General features: G+C 49.7%; 1 protein-coding gene across 5 annotated transcripts in view; it reads right to left on the minus strand.

The window, feature by feature from the left end:
- Hecw2 (HECT, C2 and WW domain containing E3 ubiquitin protein ligase 2) overlaps positions 1 to 20,006 on the minus strand; it is a 345,745-nt gene that overhangs the window by 109,776 nt on the left and 215,963 nt on the right. For 4 of the 5 annotated variants that reach the window (XM_063259473.1, XM_063259475.1, XM_063259474.1 and 1 more), the window contains exons 3-4: positions 8,390 to 8,497; positions 939 to 1,033 (exon numbers count right to left, since the gene is read on the minus strand). In XM_063259473.1, coding sequence (XP_063115543.1) covers positions 939 to 1,033; positions 8,390 to 8,497 — 203 coding nt within the window. Of the gene's footprint in view, positions 1 to 938; positions 1,034 to 8,389; positions 8,498 to 16,494; positions 16,825 to 20,006 lie in introns of those variants that run through there. The other variant, XM_013145265.3, reaches the window with a different exon arrangement.

Genomic DNA, 20,006 nt, shown 5'->3' on the forward strand with positions numbered 1-20,006 from the left:
CGGCCAGTGAATAGTTGTTTGAATAAATGACCGTGAGGGAAGGACTGCTGGATTCCAAGGTTCAGACACAAGCCAAGACAGCTCAGGGCAGTCTAGATTTCAATTACTTTCTGAATTTTAAGAAATCAACTTGGACACTTGCGTATCTCCAAAACTGCAACCATCTCTAAGAACGGGTACACAGAACATTCCCACATACAGTTCTGAAGATTATTCTACATTGTGAGCATTAACATTTTTTCTGTACTTTGCGACCCTCATTTTCTTACTGAATAATAAAAACTCAAAGATATACGTATCTTGGGATCTAAGAATCTCCCCAAATCACCTGACTCCAGCTACCAATGGACAAGGGAGCCCTACACTGTGAAAATGCTAGATTTATAAAATTAGTTGATTGAGTGAAAAAAAATCACAAAATTGTGTAAAACACAGTCCTTGGGCAAGTGCCATGCTAGAAATGGACATGCTGCTTTCTAAAGTCCAACACAGCCAGTTTGGAGAAGTTGCTTTCCCTGGAGTGACCAGGCTTTGCCAAGAAATTCAAGTGCTATCTTTAGGCACAGAGGCCAGCCCAGGGCTGACAGGGACCGAGCTGGGAGCCCTGCAGAGGCCACAGCGTTTGGGGTCCACAGCTCACATCTCACACCCCGGGGCAAGGCTGCTGGAGTTTGCTGGGAGGCAGATTCACCCGCTGTCTAAATGGCTGCTTTTCCTCTCCCACTCCCTGAATTTGTGTCGATTAAAGTCACCTAAGTTACAACCCTGCTCCTTCCTATTCATTGGCCACCCAGATGAGGTTTAGAACCTCCACCCTGGGTCGGTCCCTACGGAGCTGCTGAGTGGTCCCGGGAGACTGAGGAGCAGGGACTGCCCCCCACTACTGTCCCTGTAGCCCTGCAGATTCAGCCCGCATGGTCCTCACGGGAAGCACTCACCATCACAGCCGGGTTCTTCACGGTGATGCAGGGTGTGGTGGCCCGCAGGGCTCCGCTGATGCCGTGGTAGTATTTAAAGCAGATTTTTATCTCCGCTGCAAAAGAAAAGGGGGGTGGGTAGGAAATCATAAACGCTGTGTTGAGGCGAGCCACGCAGGAATCTGCTGCAGTCCCTTCTTTTCAAATCACAGGCAGCAGGTTTCACCAATTCCTGCTTGATTTTACCTACTTTTGTGAAATTTCCTGAGACAGATCTGAAAAATGATATACAAAACCAGCGTGCTGAAACTCAGGGCAGGGTGAGGGTGAGGTGGGAGGAACTTATCGAGGCAGACACGCTGCCAAAATCCACGCATCTTAGAAACTTGTTCTGTGCACTTGGGCTTGACACAAAGAAATGCAAGTGCCAATCATGGTTTGGAGACTGTAGCTACAAAGTGAGCAGGAAGTAAAAACACGCTCAGTATAAAACACAGTCACCAGCCTCTCTCTCCATGCGGAGCATCTGAGCCGCCGGAGCAGCCTCCAGGGCAGCAACCCAGCTGGACCTACCTGTGCTACAGGAGGGCTCCTGGTCCAACCGAGTCACCTCATAAAGTGAGCTGCCTCGGTGTTTCCCAGAGGACGAAAATCACTGCCCTTCTCTACTGCACCAAAAGGCCTCCTACAGAGTACTCGGTTCATTTTAAAAGCAAGATATAATTTAAAAATAGTCCTCTAGGAATCTGTATCATCATCCTCTTTTTATCAATAACCAAATTGACATTGATATTGATTTCTATCCTGGAATAATAGAACACGGAGTCTGTCCGTGATGTACATGGATCGCTAGGCAAGAATTCACACTTTCCCATCCACCGAGGTATCTGTGCTATGCTCCTCCCCACCAACTGTGCCAGGCAGGGTGAGGACCCAGGGATGGTTTCCCTGGAGTCCGGCAGGTATCTTACAGCACAGCTGCTGAGATGACAAACCTAGGAACTGAGTAGGACAGGAGACCCCAAAAAGGGGCAGCACCAGGAGGAGCAGCACAGAGTCTGGGGAGAAGGAGGACAATGAGGGTGCGGCAGGGTCAGCAGAGCATCAGGGGACTAAAGAGTCTGGCACACGGGATGGCCACGGGCAGGCAGAAGAGCACGGACTCGACTGCACCACTGCTGGGCTCCCGAGGACACTCTATCACACATTTTCCTGAACACTAACGATAATTCTGGTCACAGCTGTACAGATCCTAGTGAGCCCTGCGCCCCCACCCACAGTGCGCATGCCACAAGAGCAAATCCAAGTCAGGAGCACCGGGGCACCGAGGCAGAACAAAGCTCGGTGATGCATGTAATGTGCATGATGAGCGCCGTGGGCTCCAGCCCCTTAGTGTCACTCCCCAAACGCCGGGGGCCGGCAGGCTGTGCAATCTGCCTGCAGCAGCGCTACGTAATCAGATCCATGCTCAGGCCATGAGCAGGGTGCTCTTCATTAAGGAGAAGCGTATTTTTACAGCATCCCCTCCCAGCTCCCACTCAGGCCAGAGGAGGCCAACTGATGGGGTCTAAGGTTTCACCAGTCAGCCAGGTGACAGCAGATGAGACCCAGAAATTCAGGGATGAGACTGTAAGAAGATGCTGGTGACCAGGTCGGCTCTCCCAGCTCCCGTCCACAATTAGAATCCAGGAAATTAAAAGATTAAAAGATTTGAATTCGCAAAAACACAGATTATGTGGTCTTGATCACCAAAACCTTACAGAGCAGTGCTGCACAAGTGCCAAGTCTGGGGATTTGCACGATGTACAGTGACAAAACCATACACACACAGGCTGACCGCTGGTCACCAGAGAGAGGAAGTGGCCCTGTGTGGGAGGAGCTTCTCGTACCTGAGTGGAAAGCTGGTGTCCTGGACACCACTGGAGAATTTTCTTTCCTTCTTTCTTTCTTTTTTTGAGACAGGGTCTTGCTGTGCAGCTCAAGCTGGCCTTGAACTCACTTTGTAGCCCAGGCTAATCTCGAACTTTCGATGATCCTCCTGCCTCAGCCTCCCAAGTGCTGGGATTACAGGTGTGCACCACTGCACCTGGCTATCACTGAAGATTTCTGCCTCTCAGGGTACAGGGATGTTCCACACCAAGAGGGAGCCTTCATCATCACACACTGGGGTTCAGGGAGCCCCTGAAGGGCTCCTCACCTGGAGTCACTGACCAGCCCCCTCTGAGGGGAGGGGGCAGTGTTCTGATGACTGAGCTAAATGTCCCGGCTATGGAACAAGGGGTTCACAAGGGTAGAGAGGGATACAGTGCCCAGGCATCCATGCTGCCAGCTGTCAGGGACCTCTGTGCCCCAGAAGCCTACATAAGGCCGAGCACAGCGGGAACGAGGTCCCAGGTATGCATCTGACAGTGCAGTGCACTAGGGCCCCAATCACAAGCAGAGCCAAGGAGGACAGAGCAGGATGGGGAGGAAGAGAGGGTCTCTGCTCACTGCCCCGTGCGGCAGCCAGTCACAGGGACACAAGCAACCCGCCCTGCCAGGCTGCAGAAACAAGAGGAGCTCCTGCGAAGAACAACCAAGGAAAGCAAGGGCAGGTGGCGGCCAGGGCCGAGGCCTCTATACGCACCCAGAACAATCCGCTGCGTGCAGGGCAGGTCTAGGGTTGACAGGAAGAGACAGGGCCTGCGATACCTCACTCCCTCTCGGGTCCCTTCTCAGTGTGGAAGCACATGCGTGCAAGAATCTCTCGGATATGTTGCTTAAAGTAAAGGAGTTTCCAAACATTGCACTCAAGAGTGATCATTCTCCTACTGCCTTTTAAAGCGAGAACACATTTCTTGGTTTATGTATGGATAAATATTTCCCAAGAGATAACAAGAAACTGGCAGCTGCTTAGCACAGAGAGGGCAGACTATACTGTCTGGCCCAAAGCTGGGAAGACATTTACCTTCAGTTTGTCTGCCTTTTAATATTATATTCCTCTCACAAATTACCTGTTCAAAAAGTATCTTTAAAAGCAATCTCAACTCATCCTCACTAATCATAGCATTCACATGCAAGTACATCTCAAGCCTTATCTGAAAAAGATTCCACAGTGTCTCAGTTACTTTTCTCTCGCTGCTGAGACCCAATACCCAGCTCTCACGTTAAAGGAGGAAAGGTTTAGTTAGCTCACAGTTTGTAGAGGTTTCAGTCTGTAACCAGCTGGTTCCCAGGCACAGTGGCACGGCACAGGAGTAACCATTTATGGTGGGGGAAGACAGCAAAAGTAACACAAGAGAGTGGGGAGCCCAGCCTCTTTCTGTCCCTTACATGGTATCAGGTCTACCAGGGTCATGGCGGGGCCAATCCAATCAATGGACCGATCCATCAATCACCCACCTTAACCCCATCATTGATCCATGAATAAAATCACACATCCTAGATTCAGCCCCCTCCGGAAAAGCCCCATCTAAAACGCCAAGGCTTTGGGAGGCATCTGGACACAGCCCTAAAGCCCAGACCTCTCCAAGCAGCAGATGGTCCTGCCCAAAGACTAGGGTCTAGTCTGTCACCTGACATAACTACGAGGCCATGGAGGTGGCAGCTGTCAGCCTGTGGTCATGTAAGAAGCGCGGATCTTCCCCAGGTTTCTAGAAGTAGAGAATAATGTGGGAGCACAGGGACAGGCGGAGTGCAGACAGCTTCCTCCCGTCAGTGCTCCTGCTTCACTAGAGCAGAATAATCTAAAACATGAAGCTAAGTGCAAAATGTATTCTGAAACACGCTTTGATCGGTTGCCCCGTGTACTTCTATGAGACTTTTAACGTCAGGTCTCCTAATTTTAGCCCCCTTTTCCTCAGAGGTCACCATTGGAGAAGGAGCAAACACACTTTAATCCTTGCTCCTTTAAGATCTGCCCACATTCCTAGCAGCAAGCCTGACTGTCATTTGTACACTGTTTCGAGTTGCCCTCTCTTTAATAAGGGCCCAAGGAGCCAGGAAACACCAGGAAACTCAGCTGGACAGTGCAGATGGACCACTGCAGCCGGATAGGGCCAGAGAACCAACTGAGCCCCAAACACAAAGCAGGAGGACAGAGGACGAGGAGCCAAAGGGCGACAAGAACATGGGTGCTGGGGAGGCCCCAGAGGACGGCAGCATCTGGAGCTGGAGCACTCAGAGTAAAAGCAAGAGCCGGGCACTGCCCCCGCTGCCCCACACAGGAGCTGCCCTGTGATGCGTGCTTGGTGAGGTCCACCTGCAGCACCACATCCAGGAGTAGGACTCACTGCATCATTCCACATCTCCTCTCCGACCTCTGATCCCCCACTGAGACCAGACACGCAGGACGACACTGCTGGCTGCCACCTGCCCCGGTGGTTTGCTGTGGGGCGTGACAGTCAGAAGCACCTCAGCACCCAGCAGCATAGTAAGCAGCCCACTCCTTCCCAGCCGGCCTTGCAAGGGGGCCCGGCAACAGTGCCCACAAAGTTGTGTTCAGTAAACACCTCTAATGCACAGGGAGAAAACGGGTAGGAGGGGAGAAAGCAGGGGTGACTGAGAGAACCGGCGGCCATGGTTTATGAAAGACGACAGAGAACAAGGCAGGCAGCCTGGGTGCCTCGAGCAAACCAGCCTGAGCATACACACGTGGGACAGTTCCTGCAAGCGCAAGCTCGCGCTGGGAACAGCTGAAGGTCTCATGACGAGAAAATGCAGGAGAAGCTGCGGCCCTCGTGGGTCACCACCTCGAATCAGACCTTTTTCCTGAGTCCAGCAGGTGGGCCCTGGAAGGGTAACTCTGAGGGTTTATCCAGACCCTGCAAAGCTGTCTCACGTTCAGGCAGAGCTTGGTAAGTGCTACATCCAAGCACGCCTGGAAACTTGGACAGAGCGGTCTTCAGGGAATTCTGCCTTGCTTGCACTTCTAATAGGCTAAGGATGAACACATTTCCTTTCCTGAAGATGAAGCCCAAAATTTAAAACACTGTGGTGTTTGAGGCCGGAAGCGGACAATGCTAGGATTTCAGAAACTGTCTAAACTGGGTGTGCTGCCTGTCATCCCAGCACTCGGCAGGCTGAGGCAGGAGGATCATCACAAGTTCACAATCAGCCTGGGGCACAAAGTGAGCTCAAACCCAGCCTGAGCTGCACAGTGAGACCCTGTCTCAAAAAGACAAGAGAGAGAGAGAGAGAGAGAGAGAGAGAGAGAGAGAGAGAGAGAGGAAGAAGAGGAAGAAGAAGAAGAAGAAGAAGAAGAAGAAGAAGAAGAAGAAGAAGAAGAAGAAGAAGGAGAAGAAAAGAAGAAAAAGAAAAAGAAGAAACTCTCTAACCGCTTCCTACTTTTGAAAAGTCCCACACCACTGACTCCAGAGAGCCAAGCACCCTTCATTCACTGTGAGGTCCCCTGAGATCACTCTAGCTAGACATTAGCTCAGCATCTAAAAGACAGAAGAGACTTGATGTCTGAGTATTAGTAGAAATACTACTTTTATTTTTAACACTGCAGGCCAGGGATGTGTTGGGAGAAGTCTTGCGCTGACAGCGGAAGCCAGGCTTATTCGAAGGCAGGAACTTTCTGAACTTCCTGTTCAATGTCCTGGACTTTTCACTTGGACAACTTCTGTCTGTCTGTAAACAATCCCTTACTGAGTATGTCCAGTTTTACAATCTTGCCATGCAGTGCTCCCAATGTTATGTATGAAGAATTAAGGTATGAAAATGCTCAATTAGAGAAGAAAAAAAACCCTGTTTTTTTCACTCCCAATTTCTAGTTTCAGTGTCAAATCTCTTTGTGTTAAACAGTAGACTGTGAGACAGAGAAAACATTTGCCAAGACACCTATCCGTATTTGCTGTATTTACTGTTTGTGAAGCATGATCATGGGGACATGACTAGTCTTTAACACTTTTGTAGGAAGAAAGGAAATCAATCACAAAAAAGAGACACCCTGTAAACAGGCTCTTTCTCTGCTGCCAGGCTGTGAATTGTTACTATGTCCCTGTTTCTTCCTGGTGGCCATGCCCTGGTCAACAGGCAGCCCCGACTGCCCCTGGTGTCTTCAGCACTTGGGATCAATGGGAAAGGGGCTTCACCTGTCCCTGCAGGCTCCAGGGCAAAGTGCCCCACCCACAGTCCCTTGGACCCTGGGATTCGTTCAAGAATCACACTAAAAGTAAACCCAGCTATCTCCCCTTCCCCTCCCCTCATTCTTTTACCATTTAGTTTCCTTACTGTGTAGGAGCTAAACCAATGCTGGACAGAGGAGCAGAAGTGGACAAGAAACACTAACCACCCATCACCACCATCAAACTACCCGAAACAAATTCCGTCCACCCCTCAGCAAAACTCTTCTTACCCGTGATAATGTCAGCCACGATGATGATAATGACAGATACATACAGATATATGTATACACTCTCCACACCCATCCGCTCCCAGCTCCCTTTCTTGTAAGGTCAATAGCATTTGCCTTCCCTTAAAAAGTACACTACCCTCAAGGTTCATGCAAAGGAGGCCGCCTTAGGAGGTAGAGGCAGGGCCTGGGATGCCGCCCATCCACAGGGATGAGAAGCAATGATCTGACACCTTCAATGCCAATGCAAAGTAACAGATGCCAGTCTTATAAAATAACTTGCACATTACAGATGAGATATATGCTTCAATAAAGGTGTGCTTGCTGTGGGTTTCCATTCAATCAATTTGTAGTTTATATTTTAAGGTTTATTAAGTACCTTAATCACTAGCATTCATCCTATCTTATATTAAACCTCTTGCACCCAGAAACCTTAATTCTTCCCCAGAGCTCAACAATATAGTTTTGTTTTCTTAAATTGAAGAAAAGCAAATTCTGTAAACATAGACGATAACCTCGACTAACTACTAAGTCATTTTTCATTCACTTTCTATTTTATAAAATATAGTGTATTTAATATGTTCTTAATGGCAAATATAAAGACTTTCTCCTGCTTAACCTAGAATCAAAAGATGTGAGATTCCTGTTAATTATGTACTCTACAAGCGTTCACATTTCTGCTGCTGGCAAAAAGAATTGTGGAGTACTGTGAATGCAAATAAAATGCTCACACTGACCAAAATCTTGCATTATTCTTTCTGCTTGCATTAAGAATTACAAATATTAATTACAAATTAATATAATTAAATATTAGTTACAAGTATATCGATAATTTGTAAAGTATTAAAATAGCCAGGCATACTTTATATACTTTATATACCATGCACTCACAAGTGTATGTAAAAATACAATTTATATATATATATCTTTATGGTATATACATATACGTATTTTTCAGAATCTGTGTGCATTCCCTAATGAGCATTTTCTAAAACAATGTATTCTCCAATATGGGACTTCATGACATAAATAAAAACAAAGGACCTTTGAAATAACATCAGAAAAGATTCCACAGTCTGCCACACACTCACGTGACACTCGGTACTGAACATGCATTTCACAAGCGGTTACTCACGTTCCATGAAGTAGGGCCCAGGCTCGATTCTCCACACGATCTGTCCTTTTTGGGTTCCAGTCACACCCCTGTTTTTAGAATCCCAGAAGTTGGCTGGAGAATTCTCATCTGGAAAGAACCAAGCAAAGTTGTTTAGTTTAATTAGAACCTACCTTCTGTTAGCACAAAGACTAATACAACCTGTAAAACAGATAAGTGTAAAGGAAAACATTAGTGACCAGTACGGTTAATGACTCCTTCCCACAGATGATCACGCTGCGTGTGTCTATGTTTTCATTTATTTGGGGAAACAGCAGGTAGGGTAGGAGACGGGAAAGAAATCAGTGCCTCTCGGCGTGGCCCACTGCCCCAGACAATCCTGCAAAGAGCATCGGGTAGCATAGCAAGAGCCACAGCGCTCTGAGAGGACTGGTCCTTTCACGCCATTTGCATTTTGCACATCTAAGACTCGGAGCTTTTACTGTGCAGGCCACAAAACAGCACCGCTGACCTCAGGAAAGGGAAAGCACAACCCTCCCAAGCCCTCACTCGGGGAGTGCAGGAGGACAGCTCGCCCCAATGCACACGCTGCCACCTGGAAGGCAGCTAGGTGGTCATTTCCTGCTGGATCTGAAGGACATCCTGGAGCCACTGAGGGCAGGCTGCGTGCTGCCTGACCACTGGACTTCGTCTTGCGGAGGAAACCTCACTGTGTGTGGGCAGCCTCAGATTCCCTGCATCGAAGAGGCCATGGCCCCAGCAGGGGTCGGGGGCCGAGAGTCAGCATGTGCACCTGTGGGAGGGCTGTTTGTCACTTTCCCCGCAGCAGGGCAGGCTCCGCACCCTTCTGCTCTTCCTCTTGCTCCTTCTTGGGTGAAAGCCACACCTGTAAAGGACTCGATGGCTTAGAGTCACCCTGCCCGGGATGACCTGGAGCCTCTGAGCAAGCAACATGGCTCCAGGTTAGACACCGAGCGCAGCTGCTTCTCCTTTAGAAAGGAACCTGGTGAGCCGTGTGGCCACGACACACAGACGGACGCTCAGATTGTCACACATGTACTGGTCAGCTACTGGTGGCTTCACTTTGATCCCAACATCAGTTCGGGTGGGTTAGGAGAAGCCATCCACTGTTCTTGTTTCCAATACTTACCATCCTTGACAAATACAAACACTTCTCCCCTTGAGTGGCAGCCTGCTAATTGCAAATATAAAATTCCTACATTGTAAATAAACCAGCTAACCAAGTTATTTCATATGAGCTCTGCAAGCCCCACCACGAGCATCAGTCACCCTTTCTCGTCGCTGTCAAGCAGAGCCCTGGCTGCCCATGGGCATGGCACACTGAGGGCCTTCTTCCTTCAGGCAGAGTGGATTAAGTAACCCTCGTGCAGGCTGCAGGGACTGTAGTCTAGCCCGGGCTACTCCGACAGCAATAGCATTTCTCTGCTCACATTTTTTCTCGCAGATTGTTTTGAGGACAAAATACTTTTCCTAGACTTTATGAATTATTCTTTTTACCTTCATTTGAACACCTATGAACACCTTCTAAAAACACTCCCAGTGCAAAAGAATGATCAGGATACAATGTTACACCAAAGAAAGAATTGTAAATGGCCGGCAAGTGTAACACAGAGATAATTATAATATATTTCTTCCTGTTACTGAAAAATCAGTGAAATACCGGCCTTCAAAACCACCACCAATTGCTCCATTTACACACCGCCACCTCCTTTCCCATTTCTCTTAACAGGGTTTCCAAAGCCATCCCCTCACCGCCTCACGATGCCACCTAACGAGCGCCTCACGTGGGGCAGGGGACCCTGTATCCTGTGGCCCTCAAGTGACCGGGTTTTGCAAGCCCCACCTTCCTGTGTCCATCTCTAGCATGTGCCTTCTTGCCCAGGGATCAACTTGTCCTTACGATGGTCACCTCAAAGCCGTTCCTTCCATCCGTCACCTCTCTCCTTAATCCTGACCCTCTCCTCCTAGACCAGGGGTGTCTGCCCTGTGGTCTGCAGGCCACAGAAGCCCTAGACAGCTCAGGATGTGGCTCTGTGGAGTCATCAGCCCTGTGATGTGATCCTCAGCGATATTTGTCACAGCTAGATCAGGCAGGGCTCCGGCGAGGGTGGACTGCAAAGATGGCAATTGACATGGTACAGGGGTGGGACAGCGCGTCCCCGACTGCAGCCGGTGCCCTCCGCAGTCAATCAATCACAGCCCTCGTGTTTCAGGTACTCGTGTGACTTGGTGAATAAAACACGGCAATCGCCAATCCTAAGGCTGATCCCCAAACACAGTGGCCATTTAAATTCTAAAATTGATGACAGTAAAAGACACTGCGATTAATCTTCCTCAAAATATTGCCTTCACCTCAAGCACATTTACCTCATCAATCTTACCACTTCTAAAGAGCACTTTTTCTCTTTTTTTATTAGTGCATGTTTGCAACATGTATAATCATATTCACCTTGGGGAGCCAGGCCGCGGACACACTGCACCTGAACTATTTTTATTTCCTCTTCTCATTCCCACAAAATCTGCCTGCTTCTTATCACCTTTCCTTTTGCTCTTTTAATTATTTACATTTTGTCTTGTCACTTTCTGAAGCAGTTCCGGAAGTCCACTTCTGTGAATGCCTTTATAAGGCTCAGGAAAATTAAAAAATACCATACAGTGAATGCGCTGCTGAGCGCCATCCCACAGGACGGCAGCCCTGGGAAAACGGGACTCTGTGTCCTCATCCATCTGAGCCACGCAACTTGGCACCGCCCAACTCCCGGCTCCACCCCAGAGTCAAGATGACCACAGCAGGGAAACGTTTAGAGTCAGTTCAGGACACTGAGGCAGCCAGGACAGGCCATTAAGGATGTCACAAGGAGGACCCCAGATTTGCTCCAGAAAATGCTGAGAACGAGGTGCACACGTGTGCTCAACACAAGGAACAGAATTTTGCAAGGACCAGTGCCTTTTACTGCGATAATTTTTTAAATTTAAATATTCTCCCTATTTTCTGGTTAGACCGTGTAGTAGTATCCCAGCCTACTAACCACACGTGTATGTGCGCGCACTTATGTGTGTGTGCTTGTGAACACATGCATTTACGGCTATTAAGCACACAAGTAAGTTTTCTTATTAAACTCAGGCTTGCTTGTGTTATTTCATAAAATTACTTAGTAAACTGAGATGTTCCTAAAAGGAAGTTTGGTCACTTACAAACATTAAGCATAGCGCCTGGTTCCTAGGCAGCCCCCGGCCACGCCTTTCCACATGGAGAGGCTGACACCCGCGCTGGACAGCAGCTGTGCTTGGGCCTCACACACTCGGTGTCCATGGCTTTGCCCGTGGCTCCTGACCTCCCTTGCTGCCCCTTCTGTCCTGTTCCTACCTCCTTCTTACCAGGATGAAAGTGTCTGTGTGCAGAGACAGGAACATCTATAATAGAAAGGGCAGACTTCAGGTACCTAGGGTCACTTCCCAGTGGAGTAAAGAGACAGAGAAGGAAACACTGAGCCTGTTACACACACACTCACACACACACACACACACACACACACACACACACACACACACCTTCTCTAAATCCAATGTGGTTTCACAGGGTTTACGGGGCACGCAAAGTCCCTTCATATCTCACGTGCCTCCTTCACAGCTAGACCTCCACAGACACAGAGTTCACATCCGTGGATTCAACCAACTGCAGAGAGTGCACTGGGGGAAAAGCTGCACCTGCACTGAAGTTGCACAGGCTTTCTCCTTTGCCATTTATGCCACAAGCAGGCCACTCTTTACACAGCAGTCACGCTGTATCAGGGACTGCGACCCGTGCAGAGATGGCTCAAACACAAGGATGCGCATGCACGGCATGGCCATTTCAGATGAGGAACTTCAGCACCCAAAGACACTGGGAGGACTGCGTTGCTTACAGGGATAACTGGCTGGCTGTTTTATCTAAACACACACACACGGCTCTCCATGCCTTCTCACTTTCATGCACGCCAATCTGTGAATAGTGTGGAAGCATAATAACTGCCATATATGAACACTCCATAGTGCCTTCCCAAAGTGGTTTTATTCAGGTTTAAACATTATTCTGCAGGGCTACTCCAATTAATCCTGTTATTGAAGCTGTAATTACTTCTGTGATGTCTACTTCCCTGAGAAAGAAGCAGAGCATCGGAGCCCAGGAGATGAAGGAGCAAAGCACAAGAGCAGCTGAAGTCTCTCTCCTGGTGTGAGAAACTGCAAACATAAATAAGAACCAAAACACGTAATAAGTAGTGTGAAATAGGAAGTCATTGCTCTAAAGGAAAGGGGAATGGCGGGAAGGGGGAAAAGATAAAATGGAAACAGCTTTGCAAATAAAGAGGGAAAGACAGATCAGAGAGAGGGGAGGGGAACGGGGAGAAAAGAGGAACTCTGGGAAGAGACAGACGATGAGCGGGTACAAACTCCCCGTGATGAGTGTGATCGTTACGTGAATCCAGTAAACTTAATTAAGAAAACACAAATTTAAAAAAAAGAAGAGTGTCCATATTAACAATTGCAATAGGAAATCCTTGCTGAGCAGATTGAGAGCTTAAACTGAGTCACCTGATACAGGCTTACCACAGAATTTGGAATAGGGCTCTCAGTTTTTTCTGCTCCAAACGAGAGAGTCCTCTTTGAGAAGCTGTCAGCATTCCTTGGTGAGAAGGCTGTGTCTCTTTTGTATTTTTAACAACATAATACTAATATAAACCAACATCTTTAGAGTCAAGAGAAACTATTAAGACATTTGTCATCCAACCCAGCCTGAAAACCACGTGTCAGTACAGCAGCAGGCATTCGGGACACACCAGCGGATGGGGTACGCTAAAATCCTACACCCCCTGGCATTCACACTCTACAGAGAAGACAGACAACGTACCAGGCATACAAGCAGGTAGGACAGCACGTCACAGGGTGATGGATGGAGTTACGGAGACAGCTTGCTCAGCAGTGCTGGGGGAAGGGTCATAGTTATAACCAGGGCAGTGGGATGAGGCCTCATTGGGAAACTGCCAGAGAAGCACAGTGGCTGATGGGAGGGACTGAGCCAAACCATACCTGGCGAAAGTCCTAGACAAACAGTACCACCAGGGCTGAAGCCCAGAGGGAGAATCACGGCCACATCTTTGCGGCCATCAAGGAGCCCGAGAGGCTGCAGAGGAGCGAGGAGGCGGGAAGCGGGGCAGAGGAAGCCAGAGCCCTTGGCGGGGCGGGTGGTCCTGTCCTGAGGGGTGCTGTGTGCCCGCACTGAGTAGGGACTTGGCCTCTCACCGTGAAAGAAGCAGGAGCCACCGACGGAGCAGAGGTGATTCCCACAGCTCCTGTGCCTCCTAAGCCACCTGTGGATGGTGTTTTATCATCTCTGGTCAACCCAAACTCTTGGGTGGTGCTTGCTGAAGTGGGTCTAAGGGTTCCTTCTCTGTTCTTTCTGCAGTTTCCTCCCTTGACAAAATGAGTGCTTAACGGAGCAGCTTAGGGTCAAGGACTTAAACCACACTTCCCTGGGGTGGAACCTGACATCCGCCTCCTTTAACAATGAGGAAGCTGAACAGAGGAGTGGGGCGAGTCTGGGCCCAGGGACCAGGGCCTTGGGGAGAGCCGCCCCTCAAGGCTCCCTGCGAGGAGCCTGGGTTCCACTCTGAGGAGGACGCACAGAGAGGAGGATCTAAAGCAGGGAAATGACAAGGACCAGCGCTGAACAAACACAGAGCCCTTCGCCTGCTGTGTGCACAGGAGCGACAGGAAGGCAGGAGGGCTCCAGGGGAGGACTCCAGCACTGCAGCCAGGTGCAGCTCCGGCCCCTGGCACCAGCCTTCCTGTGCAGACACAGCCGCACGTGCAAACAGCACCACGGCCTCCGTGCGGGAGGAGCACCACCCCGACTTCATTCATGGCCTGAATCAGTGGCGACCAAAGCTGCGATTCTCTGCCCTTAGTAACTCAGTAAAACAATAACGCTGTGAGTGAGATTCCTGTATCACCACGCTGTGACCACTCGGACTTTCCATCTGCCAAGAGAAGGGTGTCCTGTGTCTTTTGGGGACACATAACGCTGCTTGGCACTGACATTGCAAGCTGTGACTGTGAGGGGACAGCAGATAGGAGTTTAAATTGCATTACTTGAATTTGCAGGATGCACAGGATTCATAGTCCTGGGCCAGCCTTAAAATGCAGACTCCAAACCTCGATTAGAAAATGGCCACAGGAGTGGCTGGCTGGAGGGCCGGGAAGAGCCCTGCAGCCTGGCGTGCGGAGTCCAGGGCTGAGGGCTTATAGTTTTTATCTGTTTTCCTTCGTTTGAAGGAAGCTCAGTTTTACTTTAATACTTAAAAGCAAAATTCTTCAAACTCATTCCCTTAGTTTAAAATTTTATTGTCATCTAATTTCTCATAAATATGCACACATTAAAACAGAAGTGCATTCATTTAATTTTTGTATTTCTGCTCCTCTCCCTCTCCCTGTCCCTGTCCCTGTCTCTCTCTCTCTCTCTCTCTCTCTCTCTCTCTCTCTCTCTCTCTCTTTCTTTTTAAACTCTGCTTTCTTAATTAACAGTTGCCAAAAGCCCAGGCAGCCTCAGGGAAGTCACACTGTGCAGGCCGGGGGTTCCCTGTCCCACAGATCCTGCACCTATGGCCCCCACACCACTCAGTCTCCAGTGGAGGTCACCCCAGCTCAATGTCTGCTAGTGAGCTTCAAGCCTGGCCTGAGAGAGTCCGGTGAAGGTGCCCTTCTCCTCACACAAGCTCACCCGAGGATCTGTCTCAGCAAATTCACCAGGAACCATAATGCGAGTTTGATACACAACCTCCTTTTTCTCCTCTAATCACTTAAAAAATAACCATGTATCTGTTAAACCTCAGCTCAGAGATAATCCTTTTAACACTAATGGGAGTCTGAAGAGAATCGGACAAATGATTACAAAATGCAACATTCAGCACAAAAAAACTCCATTGGCTAGGAGTACATATGTATGGATCAGGAATTGCAATCCCTAACTTTCTTTAAAGGAGGAGATTACTCTTACTGAATCGAAGATTTGCTGGGGTGGATCGAATTCAGCCTGAAAACGTCAGAAGATGTGGAAGCAATACTTCTGCACCATTTCCTGCTAACTGATCCTAAAGAATGATTTCACTGAAGCGCCGTCTTCCTACAGGTCTCTGCCCAGAGGTGAAAGACCTTTCCAGAAATCAGGCTGCTCACCTGAGCCTTTACTAAAACATCACCTTTTACTACTCGGGAAACAGCTCAGCGAGGTCACCCCTGTCGTCTTACTGCTTGGTTCCTTGGGAGGGTGTCTCTGGCGTGGGCAGGATGGTCAGCACCCCCAGGTCCAGGACACTAAATAGCAACTGCCTCCCAAATGGCAATAAAAGTAACACCCCTGCTCCCATGAGCACCTCTGAGTGGCATTTTATACCTAAGATAAAAAATTTCATTTAACAAAACTAATCTGTAGCAGGTTGCAAATAGTTAACTAAAGCAGATGCATGTTGGTCGATTTTAGGTTCCTAGAAAACACAGTTTGGTGCAGTTACCACAAAGATTGTATCTAAAAACAACCATTTTATTCCCAAAGTTTTGTTGCAAGACACTCAGTACAGCAAAAGTCTCTAGAAAGTTTGTGACCACTTGCCCACAGACACTTGACTCTACAAATAAATGTTTTAACATCTCATTCTCTGAAAGAACTTCAGTTTTCCAAGGGGTGGATACCCTGTCACATGTCCTATTTAGGCTCAATGTAATGCCACTTTCCAAAGCATTCTTGAGGCAAAACCCATCCTTAACATCGCAGAGAAGTCCTCCACGTAACCCAGGGAGACCCAGACATGCACAGCCCGGCACGCGTGGCTACCACAAGGGCTCTGCACACTTCCACCCCAGCTCTGTTCACCTGTGCCCCACGGCCAAGACACCACCGAGCATGTGAGTCACTGTCCCTAACCAAGCTGGGGAAGGACGACAGCTAATCACTGACAAAGAGAAAGGCAGAAAGGGCTGTCAATCCGGCTGAATCCAGTTTCAGAAAAGGCGATGGGAAGGATGAGGGTCAGATAAGAATGGAATTCCTCTGGGAGTCTCCTGTTCCTTACCTCCACCAGTGCCACATGGTTCCCATCTGCCCTCGAGGGGTGAACTGCACCATCTCCAACCAGGTTTGGGAAGCTACACTGTCGCCCATCACACAATCCTCAAATCCTCACGTGGCTCAGCTGTCCAGCAGTTTCATTCATAGCAGAGGCCAGCACTGGAGTCCCAGCGCTCTCGGCATCCCAGGGCAGCTCTGGAAGCCTCCTCTTCCCCAAACCTTCTAGAAATAAATTCCAGCTGGGGTGCAAGCAAGGAGCTTCCTAGAGAGTCCTATCCCGCTAACAACCACCCTGCGGGCCCCTCCTGCCCCTCACCAGGGCTTATCGCTGTTCAGGGATCCTAAGTGAAAAAACACACCGGATTGTGTCCTGTTGGCCGGCGTCATGGCCACACCCCGAGAGGGTACAGGATGCGATCGCCCCATCCTCCCCTCGCTTCCTTCCTTTGCTTTTCCATGGGAGAATTCCAAGGAATGAGTTATGTGACTGCACACACACACACACACACACACACACACACACACACAGCAGGCCGAGTCCAGCAAGCTGACTGCCCCACCAAGGGAGCCTGCTGCTAGGGTTACTCGGTGCAGCGCCCGAGGTCTGGGAGCAGCCCTGTGCTCTTACCATCCTCTCTCAGCTGCAGCTTCCTCCAGGCTCTGGAATGCACAGAGAAGCCTAACCATGCCAGCGAAGAATCTGCGTGCTTGTGACTGTGAACCTTCCAGGCAATGCACGGTTTTAATGAAAATCCTCAGATGCAGTCATCAATCAGAAGTGACCCTCAGACCTCACTTTTAGTGCAAAAGCATATGCAATCATCAGGCTGGCTAGTGCCCGGGTCTTGGTTGGAAAGAGCAGAAGAGAGGGAAATCCAGGGGTGTTGAATGAAGAAAAGAGTTGCCCAAAGTGGTCAGCCCCTCCCGCACCCGTGTTAGGCACTGCACTAGTTAAGTGCTGGCTGTGTGCAGTCACGGTCTGTAGGATGACTTCTTGCTAACAAACCTCCAGGAAATCAAGGTGGAATCTGTCCATTGTGTCGCCTATGACAGGAGGCAGAATAGGCCTAAGCCTCACAGCACTCAGGAGGTGGGCATTGTTCACGTCACCCAGACAGCTCACAGGGCCAGAGAACACAGGCCGGGTCACAGCGAGCCTGGCATCCCTGATCACCACCTGTCCAGGCCTCTTGTGGACAGAACACAGGACAGATCCCCGGGGCCCTCTGGAGTACCGTGGAGAACACAGTGACAGCAATCACGCACAGAAGGCCCCCTCCACACACGGGACCTGGGTGGTCACTTGGAGAACAGTCTCCACTGAGCACTGTCTGCATGAGATCAGTGGTGCTGCACAGCTGCCTCACAGATGGAGAAACTGAGGCTCAGGGACAGGTGGTGATCAGAGCGGACACTGAGGTCAGATCTGCATGACACCCAAACCAAGCTGTCACATGACTGCCTCCCTCACGTGACATTCTGGTGATGGACAGTGGCTCCACAGTGGCCTCAGGCACCATTAGATCATAAAAATCAGTGCAGAGAGACTAGATTTGCTTCTTCCCATTGGCATCTGAAGGTGGCCAATGCTTTCCTTCCTCATCAAAGTCAGCACTTAATCCGGAGCTCCCAACCCCTTCAGCCGCAGCCAGCCACTGTCCTGGGGTCACGCAGCACCTCACTCTCGGCTCACACAGCGCCACCCCTGGGCCTTGGAAGGCCCCGGCCCCTTCCTCTGCTCCTCCTGTTTTCCCTGTGCAGTAATCTGCCCACTGCACACTGCAAGTTCTGGTGCCCACGTGTTCCAGCATCTGCATGTGACAAACAGTTTGCTTTCCGATGTGAGGGAAAGCCACTCCCGCCCAGCACAACTGCCGGCCTAATGAAACCAGAGTCCCCAGGCCACTGGGAAGAAACTGGAATCCTGCAGCAGGGAGGTTAGACCAATGCTGGGCTTGGATTTAAAGACACATGTGTGTACTCACTCACAGGGGCACACACGAAACACAATCACAGCTCCATCGCTGCCCATAACCCAGTGAGGGTACAGCCAGGGGACCACGGTGCCAGAGTCAGAGTTCACTATGCTATTTCATCTCTGGCCACAACTGAATGGGGGGTCCGTTAGTGACACCTTTGCATCCATGCAACACCTTTGTGCTTCCACCTCGTGCCTCACATGGTGCAAGGCAGGGGAGAGAGCTCTGAACAAAGCAAACCCAGCCCCTGAGTGGGGCGGATATGACATACGTAATTATAATCATGAGACAAACTACCAAGGAAAAAAAGAAGGTCCTAAGGGAATAGATGAATGAGCTGCTGCCAAAATGGTCCAGGCCACAGAGGAAAGGGTCACTCTCTAGGAATCTGAAGGACAGTGAGGCCCTGGGTGGGTGCAGAGGGGAGAAGCTGGTGGCTTCAGGGGACAGGTGTGTGAGACCTGCTATGGGAACCGCACAGGGCTCTCCAGAACAGAAGGAAGACCTGTGCGACCAGGGCACGAAGAACAGGAGATGAGGCTGCCACAGGAGAACGGACTCTAGAAACCTCCAGCATCGGTCTGCAAGGAGATGGAAGAGATGCTGCAGAAGGATGGAGTGGAAACTGCTCCCTTCCGCGTCCCCCTCAGATGGTCTCTAAAATCTCACCTGATTGTCACAATGCCGAGCAACTATGGACCAGCCAGGATGGAGGGGCGTGGAAGACTGTGATTTGTGTTGGCTGAATGGATTAAATGTAGAAAATTAAAGACATCCTTTAAGCAATTTACTCCCAAAAGGTGACCACATATTTATGGACAGTAAAGCAGCAAAGAGCAAAGACACAGCCCTTAGGGTTCCGGTTGACAGTGCAAAGTGCAGGGGTGTCTCCTCCATCGATCCTTATGCTGTCACCAGTAACGGAAGCTGAAAGCAAGGTGAGGACACGAGGAAGAGCAGCCCTCCTCTGGAAAGGCCACGGCCACTCTGTCCCTGAGCAGCGCCTGCCTGGGCCTTGGCAGCCTGCTGCACATGGCCGCTTCTCCGACCTCTTCTTGGAGGCCTTTTCTCTGATCTCAGGCTTATAAAGTGGCTGCCCTGGTTACTCTCTCTCTCATTGCTGCTACACCCAACACCAAAAGGAAGGAAGGACAGGTTTACTTAGCTCACAGTTTGTGGAGGTTCCAGTCCATAATCAGCTGGCTTCAAGGCAGGGTGGCCTGGCACAGGGGCAACACTTCAAGGCAGCAGCCAGCAAAAGCACCCAGAACAAAACGGCGGGGAGAGCAAACCTCCTTTCCTCCCTTAGACTGTCTGTCACAGGCCATCCTCGAGCCCCCAGGCAAGATGTAGTACTTGCAAAATCTCTGTGCCCTCTTTTTACACAGGCTGAGGACATTTATAAAGTAAGGATCCTAACTCCCTGCTGAGTCTCTCAGTTAAACTTCTAAACTCAAATTGACACAATGTATCAACCATAGCAGTGTCTCACTGCCCAGTTTCAGATTCCCAAAACCTTCCAAGCAAATACACAGCC

The sequence above is a fragment of the Cavia porcellus genome, unplaced genomic scaffold (genome assembly GCF_034190915.1).
Source record: "Cavia porcellus strain 051 isolate PalLab524CR breed Dunkin Hartley unplaced genomic scaffold, mCavPor4.1 scaffold_12, whole genome shotgun sequence".
NCBI classification, from domain to species: Eukaryota; Metazoa; Chordata; class Mammalia; order Rodentia; family Caviidae; genus Cavia; species Cavia porcellus.